Source organism: Manduca sexta, chromosome 20, assembly GCF_014839805.1.
Source record: "Manduca sexta isolate Smith_Timp_Sample1 chromosome 20, JHU_Msex_v1.0, whole genome shotgun sequence".
Taxonomy (NCBI): domain Eukaryota; kingdom Metazoa; phylum Arthropoda; class Insecta; order Lepidoptera; family Sphingidae; genus Manduca; species Manduca sexta.
In genome coordinates, this window is record NC_051134.1 from 7617558 (window position 1) to 7644474 (window position 26917).

At 39.3% G+C, this 26917-nt stretch overlaps 1 protein-coding gene across 1 annotated transcript; it reads left to right on the plus strand.

Annotated features, from left to right (window-relative positions):
- Positions 1-150: 150 nt before the first annotated feature.
- On the plus strand, positions 151-25079 carry LOC115445741 (myosin heavy chain 95F). Its single transcript, XM_037440574.1, is given in 26 exon segments — positions 151-370; positions 1915-1988; positions 4306-4435; positions 5073-5237; positions 9519-9781; positions 10051-10200; positions 10401-10657; positions 13222-13379; positions 13676-13840; positions 14210-14333; positions 15051-15153; positions 15862-16059; positions 16878-17102; positions 17318-17525; positions 17837-17909; positions 17911-18076; positions 18235-18347; positions 18591-18698; positions 18955-19092; positions 19534-19626; positions 20808-20852; positions 22342-22462; positions 22865-22982; positions 23239-23436; positions 23646-23793; positions 24476-25079. Coding segments are annotated over 26 exon segments (3732 nt in total). The 5' UTR covers positions 151-183; the 3' UTR covers positions 24480-25079.
- Positions 25080-26917: the final 1838 nt, after the last annotated feature.

Below are 26917 nucleotides of genomic sequence, written 5' to 3' on the forward strand. Positions count from 1 at the left end.
CAAGGTAGCATGGACTACTAACGAAACTTATACTTATTTGATCAGGTAGCTAAACTAGTTGTATTATAAGAGCCTGTTACTATTTGCAAAAAACTCTAAACTATATATCAATTGTTGCAGTAAACTATGACTTGTTACTAAATGCAAAAAATCTAACCTAAATATAAATTGTTGCAGTAAACAATGACGATCGACAAGCAGCTGGTATGGGTGCGCGACCCGAACGAGGGGTTCGTGCTGGCGCGGCTGCACGAGCTGATGGGCGAGGAGGCCGACGTCGCGCCGCTGGACAACAAGTACCCGCGCAGGGTGTGCAGCTTCGAGGACATATTCCCCGCCGGCGACCCGAGCAAGGACGTTGATGATAACTGTAAGTATTTAGTCTCCTGCCGCCGTGGTTTAGTATTGTCCCTTATTGTCCCCGGTTCGAATCCTGGAGTAGGCATGGAAGGATGGCTTAGTATTGGTAGCGGAACTCTGCTTTGAGATCCCCGGTTGGAATTCTGGATTAGGCATGGAAGGGTTTTTAGGCACGGTCCCTATCAATGGCAAATTGTAAAATTTCCGAAATGGTACACAACATAATAATATGCATAAATGCCATCTGCAGATCATTCTATTGATAATTGTATTTTACATAAAATACAAAAGGGAAGTTGGCAGGAATCGGATTATATGGACCCTCTGCCACTGGTCCCTATCATGAATCGAATCTTACACTTCCTAATCTTAAACGACTGTTCAACAACTTTGTTGTTGTTGTCTTTATAGAGATCCAGCTACTGTGACAAAAACTTCAATTGCTGTTTAGTTGACAAAAACATTTTTACTGGTAGTAGGTATCTCTTATAGGAGAATCTGCCTCGGTATAATACCAAACAATACTATGTAATTCAAAGCGTTGGATGGTGTTTCTACTGTTTATGGTCGTATCGCTTACCATCAGGCGAACGGCAAGCACGTGTTGCCATTTATAGCAATAAAAATAATACAGGACGTAGAACCATCTAAATGAGAATGGTAGCTGAATATATATATTTTTTTAGGGATAATAAATGGTTAAATGTTAAGTATACTGTAGACTAATCTTAATCTAAATATATATAAAGCACATAACCCACACGATTACCTATATCTTGGCATAACATAGAATTAGAAATACATGAACAGACCACGAACTATTATGACGTCATCTCCGACATCTTGCAAATAACATAATTTGGACTAAGTTTGACTTAAAGGAAATATTTATAAAATGAGCGTTGTAGCCATACAAAACGTATTTTTTATTTACAAAACAATAAGTAAAACAAATAAGTGGCGAATAGGAAAATTTATATTTCCTTAACCTAACTTGAGTCATACTGGACTGTCCTAAAGTATAAACATTGACGTCACAATGCAAGGTCATAGTGATTTTCTCACTGTCCGCTCGGAGATTATCGCCATATTTTCATGTAATGTTGGTTTTATCTTGATTTCCATAAGTGAGCTGACTCGGTAGAGTATTTGTATTACGATATGACTGCAGTGCCGAGGTCTCGAGTTCGATGCCTGGGTCGGGCAAAATTATGTTGGATTTTATACTCGATATCAGTCCGGAGACTGGAATGTGTGTGAGGACTTAAATTTTGATTATCTCAGGCTTTCCCTCAATAAATACAACAGAGACGAAATATTGTCTTGATAAACTTATGAAGAGTTCTTTGCTTGCCAATAACATTGCCATCAAAATTGGTTCAGCCGTTTTGGCAATTAACTCCAAGATCAGACAGACAAGCATTAAATTACGTGTTAAGCTTTTCGTTGCGTGTTAGTATGATCAAATATAAAGACACTTATTTCAGAACAATAAACATAAATTGTATATAATAAAGAAGCGAACATACATTAATATATGGACAATATTTCCAGGTGAGTTAATGTTCCTGAACGAGGCGACTCTCCTGAACAACATCCTCGCTCGATACAAGAAGAACAAGATATATGTAAGTAATGTACTAGTCTACCGCGTTAACTTCACCTTGAAAAGTGCATAACTGTGTCGGGTATTGATTAGAACTGGTGACGTTTTGTTTAAAACGTTGAACTATATATAAGTTTATTAAAGGATTCACTAACTAGTGCCAGAGCTGAGCATGTATTTAAAATACAAATTACAAAATATTTTTAAGTTGTGTATTTGAAATGTAAATTACAAAATACAGTATTTTAATTATTTTTATTTAAAATACAAAATGTAAATTACAATATGTTAACTACTTCTTTTTAATTAAAATACAAAATTTAAATTACAAAATACAATATTTTCACTATTTTTATTTAAAATACTAAATGCAAATTATAAAAATACAGTCAGGTGTTAAATAATATGAAAAAGATAGTATTAATCCAGCCCAGTCTATAAATCAGTAAAAGAAAAACTTCCTTTCATGAACACTAGATTTCTTAATGTCAAACAGCCTCTTGTTGGGTAATTAATAACAATTTGTGCAGAACACACCCATTAATAAGATCGCTAAATGTTATGTTTAAAACGATTTTGAAGCCATAAGTCCATGAAATACTAACTACAAATACCTCAGCGTCTCTTCTCTCGTCTCGTGATAGAATAAGGCTTAATCCCTCTCAGTACTAATGGCGGCCCGTGCCCAGCAATGGTATATAATAAGTACATGACTGATATTATTTATATAATACCCTACAACCAACCAAAGAGACAAGTATATACAATAATTATGGAACGATTAAACCATAAACGCACATCACATATTAATATGGAACATGCATGTAATGTTTGTTTATATTAGCTGTAACCATAATTATTGCATTAATTACGCACACGTCACGTCAGGTGAATGAGGAAATATAAGTTCCATTCAGAAGCAGCAGTGTGCTGAGACTATTGTAAGTCTTGAGGGATATCTGGCCGTATCTCATTGTAGAGGTTTAACATCTGGGCCCTTATTCTGTATGATAGTGTAAACGCGTAACGCGGCCGTGTCATGTTATCTTCGAGAAATGTGCGTGGCATGGTATTCTGTAAGCCAAATTTCTATAGTCCTAAACATGATGCGTTGTGTTACGTGCTTGTTACACACTGTCAAAATAACGTGCGGGATAGAGAATAAGGCCCCTGAGGTCCCGGTGCTAAAGCCAACGCATTGCACTATATACTTTGCTTTTTTGACGTCTGGATGGAGTACAATAAAAGACTTCGCCATGTTGAGATAAAATAACTAGTTTCTTGCAGTGGCGAAGTTTGAATTTTTCAAAAGGTAATCCGAGGCAAAAAAATATAGCGTTGATTAACATATCGCGGCCAATTTGACAGAAAATAAAAACTAAGACAAACGAAAATAAACCTAAAGGGACGCCAGTAGGAATCGGGTAGTATGTATTTGTACTACCAACGTAAATTTTAAAACGAAAACGTAAAAGTGGTGCCCATAAAGGATTTTATTTTCCTGATAATACTAAAGCTAATATTGCGTCTGTTACCAATCAAACCAGGGAGTTGCTTGCGTCGTTTTTAAAACGTACCAATTGCATAACAATCGTAGTATTTGAATTACGCACGAATCCAATCAATTTAAAGAATTGCATCATAGTGTTATGCATGTTTCTTATGAAGTCAACGCGGTTTAGTTTAAACTAAAGTGTAATTAGTCTATTTAAATCTCTGTGCTAAAAAGAGATTCCACTACTAAAAAATAGGGTATGAAATTGACTGCATTTTTGCAAGTAGAGATAGAGATGGCTTTATAAATCTTTTTGAACTCAGAAGGAACTACCCTTAACTGTCCAGTTTTGGGATATAAATGTGACCATTTAGAGAACCTGGCTCCTTAGAATGTCGCAAATAACGCGACTCATACCTCACGTGTTGGTATCTTAACCAATCACTATAAAATGACACGGAGTCTTGTCATGTTCTTTTGGCACATTCTAAACACAGGGGCCTGGAAGGCTATTTCAAGCCGTAATATTTGATATAACGTTTATGCTACGTTTACAGGCGTGGCGGGCTATTGCGTTTGAGCACTAAACTGACCAACGGGTAAATCCGTCGCAAATGTTTGCCGCAGGCTTCTATAGATTTGTGTTTAAAAACCGACACTAGCCCGAATCGGCGATAAGCTCACGCGAACCACCAAGCCACGAACACCCCCTTCACACGTTTGTGTTTGTGGACACGTGTCGAGGCTTGCCAAGCGTGTAAACGTAGCATTATATTGTCCATGCTCTAAATAAATTATATAGTCTATGGTCTAATAAGTAAATGAACCTCACAATATGTTCCAGACATACGTCGCCAATATACTGTTGGCCGTCAACCCTTATGAAGACATAGCTGATCTGTACTCGTCCAATACTATCAAGAAGTATCAAGGGAAGTCGCTGGGTGAACTCCCGCCTCATGTGTTTGCTATAGGTATGTCAAATAATTACTATTGCGTACAAATAGAAACAAGAAAACGCGATAGGAAACAGCTTGAATATTTTTGAGACTTGGTCCTGCATTACTGTAGTCCAATCTTTATGTTAAAAGATGAATTTAAATTTAATGACATAGCTTAAATATATTAGGACTTACACTTAAAAGAAAATTGAGAACCAAAAAAATGGCTAGAACGAATGCTAAAAGTACATTTAAATTGACAAATAAATGATTAATAACCATAGTAATAGATCAACTTTACCTATAAAAATAAAGATACAAAATGTTTACTTATAATTAAACTGTAAGAGGCCGATTGCTGATGTCTGTACACTATAGACATTTATCAAAATAATATGGTAGTTCTTCATTAGAGCAAAAGAACCCAAGACATCATTTTTTATTACTTTTGTTCATCTTTATATTTGTAAACGCATCGCTTAGAAACTACTGCATGGAATTGAATGGATTTTCCACCAACATATTGCTAAAGTTGTAACTTAAAATATAGGCTCCATTTTATCCCCGAAAAATATAAAGCAGGCGTTTTATCCAGGAAAATTTTTGACGCGGGCGGAACCGCGAGCTAAACCCAGTCTGTACCAAATTAACATCAGTATTTTGTTTTCAGCCGACAAATCGTTCCGTGACATGAAATCATTGAAGCAGTCACAGTCTATAATAGTGTCTGGAGAGTCGGGAGCGGGAAAGACGGAATCCACTAAATACATCCTCAAATACTTGTGCGACTTGTGGGCTAAAGGCGCTGGGCCTGTTGAGCAGAAGATATTAGATGGTGAGTTGCATTCATAAAGCTGCTCGCGAGGCGGACCATGTGTAACGGTTACACATGGAAGCTGCAGTCCTCGAATCTTCGGGAGTTAATTATAATTGAAAAATTCGCGATAAAATCTGAAAAAATATTTTTCTTTCCATATCTCACTTTTGCCTAAATATGAGTAAGTAAGATACATTGTTTAATGATAATTAAAATCACTTTTATAGCTATTAAGTAGTCCATCGCTCAACATAGGTCTGCAGATAAAAAGTATTTAAAAGCCATTTTAATTCTAGTTCTATAGAATAACAAGAGGAGTAATTTGATTTGATAGTGTCTATATATGACCGTCGATAAATAGTAAACAAATCATCAGACCTCTGATTCACAAAATACTGTGTGGTTTCGGACTGCACTCTAATGGCAGCCATGCGGCAACGATTTGTCGTTCCGATTTATCTGTGCAGTCAGTGTGCGCAATTTTATTTAAAAAAAAATATATGTCCACGGCAAAGTGACCTCACCGCACCAGATGGTAAATGGAGTTGGGTCCAACGGAATATCGACTGACAAGAGATGATTACTGTCATACAGTCGACACAATCATACCGGACTGTTGGAACCGGATATGCACAGACTGATCCCTGAATGCGACACACGCGGGCCACTATGGCGGGTTTTAACCACCTTGTGTACGGCGGTCGCTATCCGGACGGATATAAAATATATCCTACCACCAAACATGTGTACGATGTGAAATGATCGACGTAGACTTCGGTAACGTGTGGAAACATAGGCCCTCATATAATTACAAACTCGAATCGCGACGATAAATCGTCATGGCGTATGGCGGGTATTGGAAATAGTTATTTATGTATGATTTACGAAGTAATGAACACGTTTTAATAATAACGTAATAATAATTACGTTTTAATAATAACGTAAAATCTGTGTCTTGTTTGTTAAGGAGACGAAACCTAATGGAGAATTTATTATAATGAGCATAATAATTAGACTGTTTCTATTTCAGTAATAAATCTATACTATTCTATTCTATTATATTATAAAAATGACGAGTTTGTTTGTTAGAACGCGCTAATCTCAGAAACTATTAAACCGATTTTGATTTTTTTTCACTATTACGAAGCTACATTACTCCGAACTGCTATAGGTTACTGATGTCCAAATAAATATTTATCGCGAAAACGCGGGGTCGCAGGCAAAAGCTACTAATGATTTGGCAACGTCTTAGCTATGTTCACACTACTGAACTTAGACTAACATTTCTAGACTTTTAGAAACCGCTGTTCAATTTTCCACAACATTAATGATGCTTGTAAAATACTATTAATGCATCCTCCATACTGCTTTAAGAAATTTACTACGAATAATTTCTAATATCGTACAACTACTTTCTAAATTTTATATCGGAAAGTCATATACAATATGGCGGATTTCTCACATGCGATGACCCGGGGTAGCTGCCGTCGCTTTGTCCCGGTTTGAAGAATGTCGTCCATGTTATTATTAGGTCTATTGATAAAGAGAAAAGTTTTGAGAGAAACGTCCACTGTTATATGAATCCCTCTCCAATTCCCTTGGGGGGACACCAAGGCAATTCGCAAGGCGCTCGGTCACCACACCGAATGCGCACCCAGGCACAGTGGGACATTTGTCACAGTCTTAGGTAGACAAGTTCAGTGTGTATACCTCATAATTGCCAATTCAAATTTTACGTCAATATTAATTTTAAGTTATTATTATTTTACCAATATTACGCCATTGTATTGATTATATGCCGCGTATTCTTTGTTGGAGGTCCTTAAATAAATAAATTCACATTGAGGCCTATGAGGGATCGCGAACATTTCCTAGTCTTTTCCCCTCGTCCGAACCTAAGATGATTCCTTATCCTACCCCTTCACTTCCTACCTAGCTATCTCCTCCCAAGGCCCCTACACCGGGGGAAATTCGCAGGTTTCCCCCGGTGTAGGCTGCGGGGTCTAATACTCAAAAAGAAGTCCCTCTATAAGCTTGGTATATTGCATCGAACTAAACGACACTCTAAAATTGTAGGTAAAACAAAAATACTATACACTCCTGTGGAAGGTATACCGTGACGAGGAAAATAAAAATCTTACCGTTTGTAGTACAATATGAAAATAATTTATTGTACTGATAACGTTAATTTTAAAACGAAACAAAAGACTCCAAAACTCAATGCTATAAAAAAATGAACATTATATACGGGTTAATTAGAAATATTTAAAACATAATCAATGTAGTCTTCTTCGTGGTTGGATTCCAATACAAAAAGAAGCATAAAAATATCATTTGATATTGAGGAGTTCCCCTCTGCATCTTCAAAGTCCAAGGTCTTTAAATAAAAATGAAATTAAACTGGGACTATTCCAATTCTACGAAATCGGCGGCAAAAAGTATCGTTTAAATCGAACCACGGAGTAAAAATTGTCGATGAACAAACTTAAAAAAAAATTCGACGAATATATAACCTTTTCTTCTTACGAGTCGGTTGAAAAAAAATGGCGCCCCTCAAATCAGGTGTTTTATTTTCCTGGTCAAGCTATATCTTAATATGAACATAAACAGTATCGCAATAATCAGATCGACAACAAATTAATCTCTTTGACCTTTGATTTGATTTCATTAACAATTGTTGCGATATCCGACTTGGCCCCAATGAATATTGATACAACTTCACCAGAGAAGTTGGTATGCTGTTTCACCAGATTACGAAGACACCTGAGTGTGAAGCCACGTTATGGTGTTGGAGGTCTTTTTAAATACACTCATATTTGATATGGTGTTAAAATATGATGTTTTTTAGTATGTTAATCACTTCAAGTTCACTGGAAATAATGAAATGAATTTAAAAATTCTATCAGCTATAGAATATTATATATAGCGTGAGTAAAATAGGGCCCTAATTTTGATTCAATATTTTTCGATAATTGAACCCTGATACGAAGTGTCAATAGCACCTTTAATGGTAAGTAAAAAATACAATTAAATAAAATAAACGTCGGATTGATAAACTCCTCTGTTTAGAATGTCAGTTAAAAATCGGAAATTTAGGTCCATTGATGATCACTAGAATTACACTAATCGGTGTCATTATTATCGACAGACCCTGTGACTCGTCACAAACAGACACCACGACGAGTATCTCATTATCTACCCATCCCTATTCGTGTATACGAAATATATTCCACCAACGAAACTACGTAAACAAAACAACGGGCCTAAACTAGTATGTGTTGATGTTAATTGGTATGCAAACATCGTCAAACATCGGCGCTGTTTTTCGTAATATTACTCGGCACAGATACATATTGCACGTTTGATAATCAGTATTATACAACTTATATATTACGTTATATCGTGGAATGCATCGCATAAATAATCTCGTCTAGAAAACGAAACACACGTAACACTTATATTTTATTCGAATAAAATGTTAAATAAATTAATATTTGAAAGTCTGATGTTTCGCTAATAAAACTGCGCAGTAAATACTTGTGTTTTTAAACATTAAATTATTGACATCTATCAACTTTTTTTGTCCTATATTGATGTCATTTTTGGGGCAACGGTCAGGTCCTTAAACAGTATGTATTGACTGATGCCTAAATGACGTCATACTGATTCCGAGCTTATATCCGTCCTATGATGTGATAGAAGAACCTATCATGTAGGGCATGAGCAATTCACATTTATTGAATCTAAAAGTACGTAATTAATTGTAAAAACTCAGGTATTTTAGCGGAAACTGCAGCCAGATAATAACCAGATTTTATATTTTGTAGAATAACTTATCAATTAGAAATCTGATATTAGTATTTAAGTTAGAGAATTTATGAATTCTTAAATCGGCGCTTGATGCAAATTGAGCAAATCATATCTAAGCGACAATCAGTAAATTTTTGAGTTGAACGATTTAAGTTTTTGATTTAAATAAGAAAATTCATAATGTTCAAACATTTTACTTTATAAAAATATGGTCTAAAGATGTTAAAATAGTCTCAGAATTACAAAATCTAGATCAAACTACGCAGAATCATCTATCGATTCCAAATGTTTTTATAATTAGTTATGGGTATATTTTCGCTTAGATATTTTTGCCTTTCAAACGTCGATATGTATTTACAGTTTTGTTTGTTTAATTTGGAACTTACATTACACAAGGAATCTTACAAGCTATCCCTCATATCTATTTAGAAAATTCCCTTCCAAAGATTCTACAAATCGCTATACAAATACAAATCTAATTCCTTGCAGCGAATCCAATTCTCGAAGCGTTCGGTAACGCTAAAACGACTCGTAACAACAACAGCTCCCGTTTCGGCAAGTTCATGGAGGTGCACTTCAACAACAAATACCAGGTGGTTGGAGGTCACATCTCCCACTACCTCCTGGAGAAATCCAGGATATGCACCCAGAGTGCTGAGGAGAGGAACTACCATGTGTTCTACTTGCTGTGCGCTGGAGCGCCGGCTGAGTTGAGGAATGAGTTGGAGATCACCAACCCCGGCGATTATACCGTGAGTTTATTTATAAAAACATTAAGTTATTTCAGATTACCTACATATTGGTTATCAATTTTGGAGTCATGCTTATTTAAAATAAAATATTGTTTTTGTATATTTGTTCATGTATTTATCTAGCTTAGCAAAGCAAATTTTATTAGTCACTGACTCAAAAATTGGTAACCAATACATAGGTAATGTTAAATTAAACATCTTGTACGCAAAAACTTTTTAGTAAATCAATTAACTTTCAAGATATAAGTACTTATGTGTGTTTATTACAGTATCTGCAAAATGGCTGCACACAGTATTTCACTACTCCAGAGTCGGAGAAGAGAATAAGTGCTGACCGTAAGAGCAAGCAGCAGCAAGCCAAGGGAGGATTGAGAGACCCCATGCTCGACGATGTAGAGGACTTCCAGAGATTACATCAGGTATTTAACAGCATTATAAGGGTTGCGAAAAAAAACATGATTATGTTTGAAGTATGTGATATTGACAGCAGTGAGTTTGTACCGTGGCGTCTATTTACTCCAAACACTACTCTTTTTTTAAATTTGTTTTTGGCTTGCATAGATTAGATTCACGATAGTAGCCTATAGATGTTGTTAATTTATGATGATATTGTGCGCAGGCGCTGTCCCGTGTGGGTCTGTCGGAGGCGGAGAAGCGCGCGGTGTACAGCGTGGTGGGCGCCGTGCTGCACCTCGGCAACGTGCGGTTCGAGGAGGAGGCGGGCGCGCGCGGCGGCTGTCGCGTGTCCGAGGGCTCCGAGCGCGCGCTGGGCGCCGCCGCGCGCCTGCTCGGCGTCGCGCCCGCCGACCTGCGCGCCGCGCTCGTCGCGCGCCTCATGCAGAGCGCGCGCGCCGGCGCCAAGGGCACCGCCATCATGTACGTACCGACCACTATACACAACGTGCGGGCGAGGGAGGAGGCGGGCGCGCGCGGCGGCTGTCGCGTGTCCGAGGGCTCCGAGCGCGCGCTGGGCGCCGCCGCGCGCCTGCTCGGCGTCGCGCCCGCCGACCTGCGCGCCGCGCTCGTCGCGCGCCTCATGCAGAGCGCGCGCGCCGGCGCCAAGGGCACCGCCATCATGTACGTACCGACCACTATACACAACGTGCGGGCGAGGAGGAGGCGGGCGCGCGCGGCGGCTGTCGCGTGTCCGAGGGCTCCGAGCGCGCGCTGGAGCGCCGCCGCGCGCCTGCTCGGCGTCGCGCCCGCCGACCTGCGCGCCGCGCTCGTCGCGCGCCTCATGCAGAAACGCGCGCGCCGGCGCCCAGGGCACCGCCATCATGTACGTACCGACCACTATACACAACGTGCGGGCGAGGAGGAGGCGGGCGCGCGCGGCGGCTGTCGCGTGTCCGAGGGCTCCGAGCGCGCGCTGGGCGCCGCCGCGCGCCTGCTCGGCGTCGCGCCCGCCGACCTGCGCGCCGCGCTCGTCGCGCGCCTCATGCAGAGCGCGCGCGCCGGCGCCAAGGGCACCGCCATCATGTACGTACCGACCACTATACACAACGTGCGGGCGAGGAGGAGGCGGGCGCGCGCGGCAGCTGTCGCGTGTCCGAGGGCTCCGAGCGCGCGCTGGGCGCCGCCGCGCGCCTGCTCGGCGTCGCGCCCGCCGACCTGCGCGCCGCGCTCGTCGCGCGCCTCATGCAGAGCGCGCGCGCCGGCGCCAAGGGCACCGCCATCATGTACGTACCGACCACTATACACAACGTGCGGGCGAGGAGGAGGCGGGCGCGCGCGGCGGCTGTCGCGTGTCCGAGGGCTCCGAGCGCGCGCTGGCGCCGCCGCGCGCCTGCTCGGCGTCGCGCCCGCCGACCTGCGCGCCGCGCTCGTCGCGCGCCTCATGCAGAAGCGCGCGCGCCGGCGCCAAGGGCACCGCCATCATGTACGTACCGACCACTATACACAACGTGCGGGCGAGGAGGAGGCGGGCGCGCGCGGCGGCTGTCGCGTGTCCGAGGGCTCCGAGCGCGCGCTGGGCGCCGCCGCGCGCCTGCTCGGCGTCGCGCCCGCCGACCTGCGCGCCGCGCTCGTCGCGCGCCTCATGCAGAGCGCGCGCGCCGGCGCCAAGGGCACCGCCATCATGTACGTACCGACCACTATACACAACGTGCGGGCGAGGAGGAGGCGGGCGCGCGCGGCGGCTGTCGCGTGTCCGAGGGCTCCGAGCGCGCGCTGGGCGCCGCCGCGCGCCTGCTCGGCGTCGCGCCCGCCGACCTGCGCGCCGCGCTCGTCGCGCGCCTCATGCAGAGCGCGCGCGCCGGCGCCAAGGGCACCGCCATCATGTACGTACCGACCACTATACACAACGTGCGGGCGAGGAGGAGGCGGGCGCGCGCGGCGGCTGTCGCGTGTCCGAGGGCTCCGAGCGCGCGCTGGCGCCGCCGCGCGCCTGCTCGGCGTCGCGCCCGCCGACCTGCGCGCCGCGCTCGTCGCGCGCCTCATGCAGAGCGCGCGCCGGCGCCAAGGGCACCGCCATCATGTACGTACCGACCACTATACACAACGTGCGGGCGAGGAGGAGGCGGGCGCGCGCGGCGGCTGTCGCGTGTCCGAGGGCTCCGAGCGCGCGCTAGGCGCCGCCGCGCGCCTGCTCGGCGTCGCGCCCGCCGACCTGCGCGCCGCGCTCGTCGCGCGCCTCATGCAGAGCGCGCGCGCCGGCGCCAAGGGCACCGCCATCATGTACGTACCGACCACTATACACAACGTGCGGGCGAGGGAGGAGGCGGGCGCGCGCGGCGGCTGTCGCGTGTCCGAGGGCTCCGAGCGCGCGCTGGGCGCCGCCGCGCGCCTGCTCGGCGTCGCGCCCGCCGACCTGCGCGCCGCGCTCGTCGCGCGCCTCATGCAGAGCGCGCGCGCCGGCGCCAAGGGCACCGCCATCATGTACGTACCGACCACTATACACAACGCGCGGGTCGAGGAGGAGATATACAAGCACACTACGATGGATAATGTCGGAGAAATTGCTTTGGACTACTCTCCGTACCCTGTGACACTCCGCAATGTCCCCCAAGACCCTCGCTCTAAACTAGATGGAGCGCGTCTTCGTGGTTGAAATGACCTATACCGTCCACTACCGAACCAATCACAACTGTGCTCATGACTAGTGCCTCTATACACTTTGTTATTGCGCTGAAGTTACAACTCCTGTATGTACTACCAGTGGTGAGTAAAGACAAATCAGGTAAGACAAATTTCATAGACGTAAACTTAGGTTAAGTTGTACTTGAAATAACACTACCATAAAAGGAATCCAACTTCTAGAGAACTTATTTTTATAAATCCAGCAGAAATTAAATACACATTTCTTTTAAATAAATACATAAAATCATCTAAAAATACCTTATCAACATATTAACAAATGTCTTGTAGCGGTAAAAAAACGTCAACTATACCAAGATATGTATAGCCGAACTTCCGGTAAGATGTACTACGTGTTGTGGCAGGGTGCCGCTGAAGACGTACGAGGCGGCGAACGCGCGCGACGCGCTCGCCAAGGCGGTGTACAGCCGGCTCTTCGACTACATCGTGCACCGCATCAACGTCAGCATACCCTTCCAGGCCTCCGCCTACTACATCGGCGTGCTCGACATCGCTGGATTTGGTGAGGATTTTTTTATTTCACAGAAAAAAAGGTTGACTGTTGGAATGGTTATTAGTAGTAAAGAAATGCATTTTTTTTTTTGTATTTATCGATTTTAATATTTCTTTTTTTTTTACTTTTTTAACACACTATCTTAATTGTCAACACCCTGTATATATATAATAATTATCTTTTCAATTTCGTAAGCAATAGCTTCGATAACCATTATTTCAAATTGGATCAATAGAAACACATATATGTTTTCATGTATTCTTGAAGGTAAAAGTAAGAACACCACAAGTCCTATTATTTTGCAGAATACTTCCAAATGAACAGCTTTGAGCAGTTCTGCATCAACTACTGTAACGAGAAACTGCAGCAGTTCTTCAACGAGAGGATATTGAAGAACGAACAGGAGCTGTACAAGAGAGAGGGTCTTAATGTGCCTGAGATCAGATTTGTGGATAATCAAGATTGTATCGGTAAGTTAGACGGGTTCAGTTTTAAGTATTTTAATAGGTCTATAATATTAAGTATTGGCACAAATACCGTAGTTAAAGATAAACAAAGAGTGCATTATTATTAATATTATTAAAGGGAAAAGTTTGTGAGTTTGTTTGTATGTATCTACAAATTTTAGGGGCTAGTCTTTGGAACTACTGAACCGATTTTGAAAATTCTGTCACTGAAGGAAAGTACATTACCCCTGAGTGCTATTTGCTCCTTTTTGTCCTGGAAAAAATTAAAGCGGGTCTTCCAGGAAAAACTTTGTCACGTGAGCGGAGCCACGGGCAATAGTATTTATATAACAAAAGGGAATATAGTAATCAAATAAAACTTTATATTTACAGATTTAATCGAGAGCAAAAACCACGGCATATTCCACTTATTAGACGAGGAGTCGAAACTTCCCAAGCCTGAGTTTGGACACTTCACACATTCGGTTCACAAGCAGCTGGGTACCAATAACAACAGGTATGTCCACAACTTTTTTTAATGACTACTAGTCCATCTTGTGACCATGACGGCTGCAAAGCTTTCGAAGCGTCGGGAGAAATATCATTTTTTAAAAACTACAATAAAATCCGAAAATTCATTTAATTTCCATAACGAATACCAGTTCAAAATCTATTCGTCCACCGAGCTAAGATACATAATATTTTGACAACCAAGCATTTCAACATACAATGCCGTATAGCTACAGTTACCGCCATCTAGTGAGCTTTATAGTACATCGCTCTTAACGCTCAGGGGCATTGGCTCTACATAAATTCTTGACTCTTCCTATAAGTCATAATTTTATTTTATTTTATTGGGGTGGCTCACAGCTATTAATAACTGACAAATAAAGGATGAAATGAACACAATAGATAAGCCATATACGAGCCACCGCAGATATTTTCTTGTGATTAAAAATATCGTAATATTATTGAATAAATATGAATATACGTAAGATGAAAAATAAGGTGGGTGGCACTAGTTACGCCTCTGTCTACCCCATGAGGGACAAAAGGCCTATCTGTGTATATGAGCCAGAAACCAACCAATTGATAATAAACGCTTCTGTTACATTTAAATATCACCACTAAGAACATTGAATGTGAAATCTCTGGCATTAAACTACGTCTGTCGTTTCTTAAGTCACATAAAAATAAATAGTTCGGTAGAATTGTATGAAGTATACGTGTACAGGATCCAAGTGCCGCGCTCGTCCCGTCTGAAGGCGCACCGCACGCTGCGCGACGACGAGGGCTTCTTGCTCAGACACTTCGCCGGCGCTGTTTGTTACAACACTGTACGTACACTTCAATTTATCCATATAAAACTTTAATATGGTTTTATTAAGGTTATAGCTTAAGGTCCATTTTCATACATTTTGTTTCACCTTTAATCTGGGTAACTAAACAAGTATTGGCAAGTAAAGAATTTAAATTCACGTCTAGGTAGTGATTAGTTCTCGCAGTTGAAAGAAAAACGTAAAAATAATTAATATGCATGGATATTTCGGCCTTTAAAATTTAATACGACGAAATTTTACCCAGATTAAAGGTGAAACAAAATGTATGAAAAATGGACCTTATGCTATAACCTAAAAGTATTATTTTTTCAAAATACCCTGAAAAAGTTTAACCGAAAGAAAATTAACTGCAACTACAATGACAAACACTGCCAATAAAAAATGCTATCAACCCAACAATGTGTAGATTAACTATTGTAACACCCTGTAGATTTTCGTATTCGTTACTCCATACTCTGTAATAAAACGGTGTGTACATTATTTTTCCACTTTATCAATAACGCACAAATCATATCTGCACGGAATTTTTAATCACCTTTTTGGAACACCCTGTACATTTTTTATCCTTCTTTAACTTCGAATTTATACGGTATATAATTTTCGTCTTAATCAGTTACAAATTGTCACCCCTGCAGGTGATTTAAATTTTATAAAACCTTTTTGTAACACCCTGTAGATTGTTTAATTCTTTAAATTTGTCCACAGAATCAATTCATAGAGAAGAATAATGACGCCCTCCACGCGTCGCTCGAGTTCCTAGTCCAAGAGTCTGAGAGTGCATTAGTCCAGGAGTTGTTCCGAGCTTCCGATAATAACAATGCTAAGGGCAAGCTTAACTTCATATCCGTCGGCGCCAAGTTCCAAACACAGTTGACGCAGTTAATGGATAAGCTGAAGGAGAATGTTAGTATGGACGTCCTGGTTTTGCTTTATAGCTAAAGTTGACAAAGTAAGCTAACCTATAGTAACTGACAGCTGCCTCTTTGGCAAGCCAACAGTCCTTATAAAATTGGGTATAGATTCATTGTAAAATTATTTTTAACCTCCGATACACCCACCAAGTTCATAAGTTCAAGTATTGGGCATAGACTCATTGTAAAAATATTTTAAACCTCCGATACACTCATCAAGTTCATAAAATGTTGTCTATAGATTAATTGTAAAAATATTTTAAACCTAGGATACACTCATCAAGTTCATGAAATGTTGGGTACAGTCATTGTAAAAATATTTTAAACCTCAGATACACTCATCAAGTTCATGAAATGTTGTCTATAAATTAATTGTAAAAATATTTTAAACCTCCGATACACTCATCAAGTTCATGGAATGTTGAATTTAGAGTGATAGTAAAAATATTTTAAACCACCAATACACTCATCAAGTTCATGAAATGTTGGTTACAGAGTCATTGTAAATAATTTTTGAACCACCAATACACTCATTAAGTTCATGAAATGTTGGGTATAGAGTCATTGTAAAAATATTTTTAACAACCAATACACTCATCAAGTTCATGAAATGTTGGGTTTAGAGTCATTGTAAAAATACTTTAAACCACAAATACACACATCAAGTTCATGAAATGTTGGGTATAGGGTCATTGTAAAAATGTTTTAAATCTCCGTTATATTCACCAAGTTCATGAATTACAACAGTGAAGCTGTTATTTTTTGTAAGTAATTAATAATTATACTGTAGCCAATTCTCTTAACGTCCAGGGTACTAACTTCGTACGCTGCATCAAGCCAAACTCAGTGATGACGGGGCGCGCAGTAGAGGGCGGGTTAGTGCTGGCACAGTTACAGTGCAGTGGTACCGCAGCCGTCCTAGCTCTGATGGAGCGCGGGTTCCCATCCCGCGCGCCGTGTGGGGACCTGCACCGCATGTACCTTCCGTACCTGCCGCAGAAACTGCATCATCTGCCGCCTAAAGTGTTCTGCGAGGTAACGTTCAATCTGTTTTAAAATCTGAGATTTTTTTATAAGCAGTAGATTTTATGGTCTATATGTATTTTTTTATATCAGTCTATAAGATTCTAAAGACACAATATACAAAAGAAACAACCTCTAAAGTATATCGAGTATAACACTGTAATCATGCATTATTTAAAAAAAAAAGAAAGTAAACTCAGTATCTCTAACAATGTTCTTTCTTTCAGGCAATGATCCACAGTTTGGGTTTATCCGATAAAGACTACAAGTTTGGTGTGACGCGTGTGTTTTTCCGCCCGGGAAAGTATTCCGAATTCGATACCATGATGAAATCTGACCCGGAGAACTTAAAATCCATAGTGGGATCAGTTCTGTCTTGGCTCGTCAAATCTAGATGGAGAAAGAGTATTTTCGCTGTGCTGTCCATTATTAAACGTGAGTAATATGTGAATTATTTTCACTAATAATAGAAGAAAATTTACCAAAACTCATCATATATGGGTCCTTTAAAATTTGAGGAATAATTTAAAAAAAAAAATCATACCTGTTATGGGGCCTGGTAGTATTTTTCTGTTTTTTTTTTTTATTTAAGTCTATTGAACTGGCTTAATTTAATTTGTAAAATAGTATATGAATATGTGTATAGTATTTTTCATATTAATTTGTACCACTGAAAATATTTTTTGACAATAATAAATCATAAACCCGTCTATAAATACCTACGTTGAATATGCAATATGTTGCAGTGAAGAATAAGATAGCGTACCGGCGCGAGTGCCTGATCCTGATCCAGCGCGTGGTGCGCGGGCACGTGGCGCGCGCGGCACCGGCCGCGGCTGGCGGCGCTGGCGCGCGCGCGCCGCCTGCTCGCCTCGCTCGACCACATGCAGCGCGCCACCGCGCAGCTCGGGCCCGCCGCGCCCGCCGCGCTGCAGCGCATACAGGCTCTGCGCGCCGCCGTCGACGACGCCTGCAACACCATCAAGGTTACAACACCCTGTACTACAAATACCGGTTATACGTAGATTAATCATGAACACCCCTAAATTAATTCATAAAAATATATGTCCATAATTCGCGTAGTAGAAACTTTTGTTACCTGTCTTTTATCTAACCATAAGAAAGTTTTTTTTTTTTAATACAGAAAAATGAGAAGATGAGTCGCAGTGAGCTAGACCAACAGTACGAAAAATTAAACAAAGACGTCGAGGCACAAATGGCATCTCTGCAGAAGGCTATGATTGATCAGAAAAACAGGTAAAACGCAAACTATTCTCCAAATTTCCGAGCATGTCATGCAAAACCAATATATCCGGCTAGAAGGACCAAAAAAATTGTCGAGTTTACATTATATCATTATTCTCTAATATCAAATGGCATCAGATAAAATAAACTGACGCAATTGAACAAATTACATAAAATATAATTACACTACTTGCGCGTATTACATTCACCATTATTTTTTATGCTGATTCAATACTTTTTCTCCGTTCCCTACAGAGAGGAACAAGAAAGGTTGCGTAAACTCGAAGCGGAGATGCGCGCGGCAGAGGAAGCCAAACGGAAGGAACTCGAGAGAATCAGACAAGAGGAAGAACATCGCAGGCTGTAAGTGTTAAATGGCTTCCAAAAATGGCTAATCGTTAATATGGCCATACAAAGAAATATGTCAAAGAATCCAAATGCTCAGGAAAAACTGACAATTGATTGATATGAATGTTTACATGATTTTACAAAACATGGTACAAATTTTAAACCACTTACAAAGAAGGGTGATTTGTAGCTTGCTGGTAATAGTAAAAAAAATATTAAAAATATTTTTATTCTTGTGACAATCAGTAACTTCATTATTTTTTAATATCAGTAAAGCGGAAATGGAAGCAAGACGCAAAGCCGAAGAGGCCGAGAGGCTCAGGCAAGAGGAACAGGACCGCATCGCAGCTGTGAAGCTGCAGCAGCAAATGGAAGAGGCCGTCAAAGCAGACCAGGAAAATCGGGAGAGGTAATCCTTGCCTTTTTTTTAGAAGTAAAAAATTATGAATTATATTTTTTTGGTTATCTTTTTATCGATAAATAATGCATTTAGTTAAAGCTTTTAATGCTTAAGTTCTATGCAATGTAGTTATTCACACACAGTATGATTTGGTTCTACACGGTCGATATACTTCCATCACGCGATATCGGGTGATTTAGTCCTTAATAAGAAGGGTGACAGTTTTTAGCCCTGAATACAAATGGAAAATCTACTATTTGTCATACATTACTGATCCCCACACGATACCGCGTGATATTTTCACTCGATAAATATCACTTCTACATTTTATTTATTCCATCTCAACAAGATCATATTGCCTTTAGAATTATTTTATTTATTATGAGTACATACTTTTGTTAGAAATTTTGCACCATTTTATATTGAATTATTTTTCAATACATTAAATAGGCTAGAACAAGAACGAAGGGATCATGAGATGGCTGTGAGATTGGCAAAGGAAACCAACGGACACGTCGAAGGATCCCCACCGCAATTACGCAGGTATGTACCAAGTAATGAAAATAAAATAATAATCATTTTTAAGATATTATATAAAATTATCGTTAATATTAAGTCGGTCAACTAGTCTCTCGACTGGTTGACACTCATAGAATAAGATAGTCCGGTCAAATAAGACTAAAAAATAAGAGTGTAGTTACAAAAATTCCCATACAGCTGAAAATAGGTAAAATCGTTTAAAACATAATTAAAAATAAATTTTCAATACTTCCCAAGTGGAAAAAAAATCAAGGTTAAAGTATTGAATTTTAAATTTTATATATGTTTTGAACAAATTTACCCATTTTCAGACGGATGGGAATTATTGTAACTTAGAATGTCTAGATTGACCGGACTAAGACGCAATTCGGATGACACGCGTTCAACGTGTTTTCACAATCAGCACTATATCATTTATTTTTTATATACACGTAATATGCCGACACACATTTATAAAACATGAGCAATTCCGCGCTTAGCTCATGTTGAAAGTACACCATCTGAACGCGGTCATCGATGTTCACAAACAATACTATGAAGACACAGTGCGTCCGGACTTATGTTTGGCTTTGTTCAGCTTTGTCTATCTGAGAGGCGACTTAGGCAAAGTTGTATTTCAATATTAACAATGCCAGCTCCCCTTAGGCGCAATCATACTGCAGGAATGAGAAACAGACTACTTATAGCATTGAGCTGTGTTTAGCGAAGTATTGTTTGTGAATACGGACCTTAATGACTTTTATGACTACACTTCTGCTGCAGAGCGCATACTCGACACGGCTCAAGTACAGTCAGCCACAAATTAGCTAAATAAATTCAAAATTTCAAATCGTCTCTAAACTCTTCTGTCAAATGTTTGGTGTTGTTGTTTGTGTCTAAATGTTTATGTATTTTGAAGATTTCAATTTGTTCAGCTGCTTTTGTGGCTGACTGTACATATTATTAATGATTATGTATCAAATAAAAAATGGATCCTGGAATAGGTATTATACCGTGCTTAGTTGTTAAAATAGACGTAAAAACTATTACGGGTCCATTATATATTTGTACAAATTGTATAGAATTTTAAAAGAATATAACAGTATGATAGAAAGGTGTGTTATGAATTTTATAAAAAGTGTTTTTTTTATACAATATTAATTATGACAGTACAGTGTAAGTAATATAATGATATGTTGGCGCAGTTTCTCAACAATGGAGTCAGTGAATGGCGAGAATAAATTGAACAGGTACTCAGTGTGATACGACTAATGTCCTGCACGTTAACACGGCCCTTGCGTAGGCGTAATTCGAAAAAACTCACTGTACTCTATGGAATTTTAATCGATTAAAATGACACATATAAATTTAATCGATATCATAAAGTCTATGCAGACAACATTTATACAGCTTTAATTTATTTAAAACTCTGAACCAACGAGACAATGTATAGTAAAATTTTAATAAAACATTTTATTATGCGATAGTAATTATTTGTCATTTGAGTTTGACAATGTGTCATTCTTAATCAAGTAAATTTTATAGGGTATAGTTGTCTTATGTTACGCTAATGTCGCTTTAGACGCTCCAAACGTCTGTAGATCAGTAGTACCTCACTAACTGTGCTAACATCTCTCTTTCAAGGCTTCTGTTACTTCTGCATGAATTTTATGTAAACAATGACGTCACAATATATTCGATTTCTTAAATTAATCGATAGAATTCGAAATATGTGTACATGTGGCTTATTATTGTTATACTTGACAGTTGATATATTTAAGTGAAAACCTTATTTCAATTTACTTTAGGGTTCATAATATTTCGACAAGATTATAAAAAATGGAATCGTATCGTTGTGATGTCACTGTCTATTAGCGGTTTTATGGTTTCAACTAATGCACATTGAAATAAAACTATATTTTGGATTTTATCGCGCTTTTTATATTATAATTGTGTTCCGACGTTTCAAAGACTACCTAAATAGTCACGGGGGGACTGGGCGCCCCCCCCCCAAGCCGTAAGTACTCTGAGTAGCGTAGTTTTATTTCAATGTTTAATATTCGCGTAAGCATAAGAAATCATTGCATGTATAAAGTTTATATTTAATACGTTGTAGTGACTAGGAATAGCGCTTTCGTATTAAACGCAATTTTACACGAGTTAATATCGTAATTTCGCGTCTCAGTTGTCTGTAGTTTATTATATATATTAGGCACTAATTGCGATTTTTGCTTAGATACAATAGTTTCTCCCTCTTTATTCAAATATGTAGGAAGTGATTTGAATAAATTTATATTGTAGGTACTTCAGCATCGATTACTTACACGTCCAATGCAATAATAAATAAATTCCTTTGACCCTCTTTCCTAAATGCCCAGTGAGTTAGGTATACCTTTTTATATGATGGCTAGCTGGTCAATAGATACTTCATATTACATACAATATATTGTTTTAGTTCAGTTCTTTAAGCATAAGTGAATTATTATTGCTTGTAGATATAAAATATAGATTTTGCTCGTGTCTTTGATCGCAGTCTTTACCCAGAATATAAAAAATAAAATATTGCCTATAGTACAATAGCTTTCTATAAGTGAATAAAATTCTGTATCAGCTATAAATTAACAAAAAACGTTAACATTAGTGTAGAGCTCTCAACTAACTTACCCGGTCTGGTCTCCAATTATACTAACTCTCAAATACGAGGAAATAGCGGTGTACAATAAAGGTGTGGTGCACCAGGTCGGAGCGCGTGAGGATGCAGCAAGCGATGCAGGGCAAGCAGAAATACGACTTGTCCAAGTGGAAGTACTCCGAGCTGCGGGACACCATCAACACGTCGTGTGACATCGAACTGTTGGAGGTGAGATGTGTTTGGAATTATCATCTTTGACAGATTTTATAGTCGTAAAACAGGGCGATGTTCAATATTGATACCTTTATAAACCATACATTTAGTCTTTGTCCACATTACATTAATTTGAGCCTGACTGTACCAGAAATTATACACACATTAATTCGTTTATGACTTCATATTAAGAAAGTTTATTGAAAGAGGGCTTTACTTACGCCAACGGATTAGATTATTCCAGGCTTAGATACTAATGTAAAGTATTTAGTTTAGTTTTTTTTTACTATTAGTAGTCGATTAAAGTAATTATTTTTGTACATGTATTTTATACCCCCTTAATTACCACTGTATATTTTATTGAACATCACAAAAAGCACTTCATTTAATTTATTTTATACCAACGTTTCTTTGTAGGCTTGCCGTCATGAGTTCCACCGTCGACTGAAGGTGTACCACGCGTGGAAGGCAAAGAACGCGCGCAAGACCACCATGGCGGACCAGGAGAGGGCGCCACAGTCTATAATGGATGCTGGTTAGCGATAATTTATTTTGGGTTGTACTTGATAATGTCCATGTGTTTTTCAAAATTATTGAATTCTATATTGCTTAATATTTATTAGACTTTCAGAAACAATAGATTAGTGAAAAAAGTTTCCATATGTTTTTCTTAATCATCGAATCAATGAACTGATATTATGTTATAACGTGTATGAAAATCAGTATTGAATATGGAATTTGATAGTGTATAGTATACTGCGATGGTAGTGTGTATGTGCGTTGTGTGGCAGCGCGTGCGCCGCGCGCGGTGGGGCGCGGCTCGGTGCTGGGCGCGCGCCACCGGTACTTCCGCATCCCCTTCGTGCGCGCCGGCGCGCCCGGCGACGCGCCCGACCGCCGCGGCTGGTGGTACGCGCACTTCGACGGGCAGTACGTCGCGCGGCAGATGGAGCTGCACCCCGACAAGACGCCCGTGCTGCTGCAGGCCGGTACGGGACAATGCTTTATGCTCACTTATTAACCAAAATTACAATTACAAATAGCTTTTTTTAATTCCCATATTCTTGTATTCAGTCTCTAAAGTTCCCCAAAACTGTTACAATCTGCTCATTTTGGAGGTTAAATTAGTCAAACAAACAATACTCAAATACAATAAGTGTACAATATGATATGCAATGAGCATACGTGTGTTGTGCAGGTGTGGACGATATGCAGATGTGCGAGCTGTCGCTGGAGGAGACGGGGCTGACGCGCAAGCGCGGCGCGGAGATCCTGGAGCACGAGTTCGAGCGCGAGTGGGCGCGACACGCCGGCGCGCCCTACACGCCGCCCGACCTGCGCAAGCGGTCAGTACGCACTACACACTACACACCACGCACAGACATATCTACATCCTCCACTTTAGTCCTTCTCTCTCTCTCTTTCTCGCTCCCCTTTTTTTTTTGTTTCGCGGAGAAAGTCCCTTATAAGCGACTGAGCGGTTACGCTGGGGTAACCGTGCCTTACGGCCCGGCGTTGAGCCGCCCGGATTTGATGGTTACCTTCGGGCGACCGCCGGGCCGAGTCCCTAACCCTATATACAACTTAACCTATGCACGGCCTACCAGTTAACCCCCTTCGTGGCCCCTATTAGTCGCCTCTTACGACAGGCAGGGGATACCGTGGTGGAATTCTCCAAACGCCCCCATTCCATTCGCTCCCCTATTACTTCTCATTACTAATATCGCTTTACGAATTTCTTTTTTCTATTATCTTCATAGATAATGTAAGTAACGCTCCTTAGGACATCTCCCTTCACTAATATTATCAGTTACATACATGTTCTTTTCCTATAAATTGCATAATCTTTTACATTCATTCTAATACTTTTCTTATATTCCACTCTCCTTTCTTCTCAAATCTATCATATCTTTTTTCTACCGTGTTTTGTTTCTCTTTATTTTTCATTATTATTACCCACTTTCTTGATAAAAACTTCACGATTTCAACAAGTTTCAGAAATTTAATTAATATTTTTTTCTTTCAAAGGTAAACATTCCTCGACTACAACAAGAAGCCCACTAGTGTGAAGCGATGAGTTATAGGGATTTAATGTATCGTAAACAACTTAGTGCTTTTCAATGTGCCTTCGTAGGTTCTTAGTTCTATATTAGTGCAATAACGAAGGCCACCATATACATGTAAACGGGTCCATTCAAATCATACATACATATATTTATTTACAATGAACTACATTTTCGATGATGCGAAACCATAAAGTACAAGTTTCAAATGCATTTTTATATTTACATTCTATATTTTTATTTAAGTGTGACGATATATATGAAGTTTCAACGCAAAAATTAAATTCTTTACAAGGTAAAATTACTCTAGTACATAATTTGAATGGATCCAAATATATTTTGCTGCATGTTTGTGTAACAATGGTAAATATTTACTATGTACACACATATTAATTTTACAAATCAGCACTTTATATTACCAATTAAAAGGGGGAAGTTCACTATTTTTAGTATTGCCATGAGTAAAAAATTGTGAAAACTTAGTAGAAAATTTTCATATATTAAATTATTAGAGATAAATTAGTGTATTTATAAATGGATAATAAACCAATTATGGTAATGTTGGTGCACTTTGATATTTTAATTTTGTTCTCGTAATGGTCTTGTTTGGAGTTATTGAATGGCAGCATATATTTTCGAAATAAATGTGTTATCGAAGATCCAAAATAGAATTACAATATTAATTTTATACAAAATATAGCATTAGTTATTAGTTATATGTTCAACGGGATTGTATGATAATAAAATAAGTATGTAGATCAAGGCGTTACGTTTCACATCGAGTATAGCTAAAGGATAATTACATCTTATTTATACTACATGTATAAATAAGTGCTTATGATAAGGTGCTTGGATTGTGTGCCTTGATTTTAAAGATTTAAGTCAGTATTTTAGTGAAAAATATATCGTATTCCTATAGTCATAAAGACAAAAACAGATTAATATAAAAGTAAATTCTATGGCATTGGGGAACTGAATTCCTTTACCAATTTTTAAAACATTTTTCTTACATTCCTATTTCGAAAGTCTGAGTGGCTATTATTTTGAATTACAAGACTATATTATGTATTAGATATAATAGCTAATAGGCATATAATTTAATTATTGTTATATCTAAATTTTTTCCCTTTCTGTATCGAACAATACTTTAATTGTATTTTGCGAAATATCTGTGCTAATAATAAATAGTTAATGTTGTATCTATTATATATTTATCCATCCTTACATTCCACAATTTACTTATTTCGATATTTTATATTTACGTACTTATATGTAAATGTATTAAAAAGTATAATTATCTTTTACCTTTTTATAAGTAAAGTTGCCCTTGGATACAAACAGTATTTTAAACATTCCCATAAGTTAAGAATGTGTACAATATCTTGTGAAGTACAATTAGTGAACAGAGAATTGAGCAAGTGCCTTATTTGTTTTAACGCCGTGTAGTACATGACCACTTTATATTTGTAATATTTATGCTTTACCAAATAAACGTAAGAAATGTGTATGGTTTTTTATTTTTCCTGTTGGTATTCCTTTTTGAGTATCGAAATAACGTGTGTAATTGCGTGGTTGTAGATTATCTAAACGAAATTGAAATTCTCTAGGTGCATACCGATAACAGTGTTGATAGCATAGCCCCGCTAGTTGTAGACAGTCCAGAATACACAACGCTAAGTAGGTATATCTATAAATTATAACAGTGTCGTCTGCACTTTATAAAATGGACACTAGATAATGGACTCGAATGAAAGAATAATATAAGCACGGTAACAAGTTTTACTGTAGTCTGACCAATATTATTATACTTACATAAATGCGAATATTTGTAATTTGTATGATAGGTGTTTGTTAGAATTGATGCAGAAATAGCTGATTGGATAGGATGAAACGTTGCACAAGGACAGTGCAGACTTTCGCAGTGAGAAAGGTTTGTCGCGGGCAAATCCGCGACAACATCTAAACGATAATGTAATTTTTTTGCATAGTAAATATATTTTATTTACTCAAGATTACAAACAACGTTTAATTATAGGACACGTGTAATCTTAAAAAAAAAACTTATCATGTGGCAAATTTCAATTTTAAATGAATAGTTTAGTTTATGAAAACTCACCAAAATTACGACTGAATTTCAAAAATAGCTTAGCCAAAGAGTCTTTTAATTGAAATGTGTTTACCTACCTTTTCATTTATTTATCGGTTGGTTCATCGATTTCTATTTCATCCCTATTGCCAACCTCCGTTGCTCTATGTTTTCGAAGACACATCCCTAAGCTATTATTCTCGATTTGTCAATGCGAGGTTTTGTTTTGATTTATGACAACTGACGCGCGTGGATACATGCTCTAATTTTGAAGCTGAATATTTTTCCTTGCGATAACAAACACGTTATGTTAATCTACTA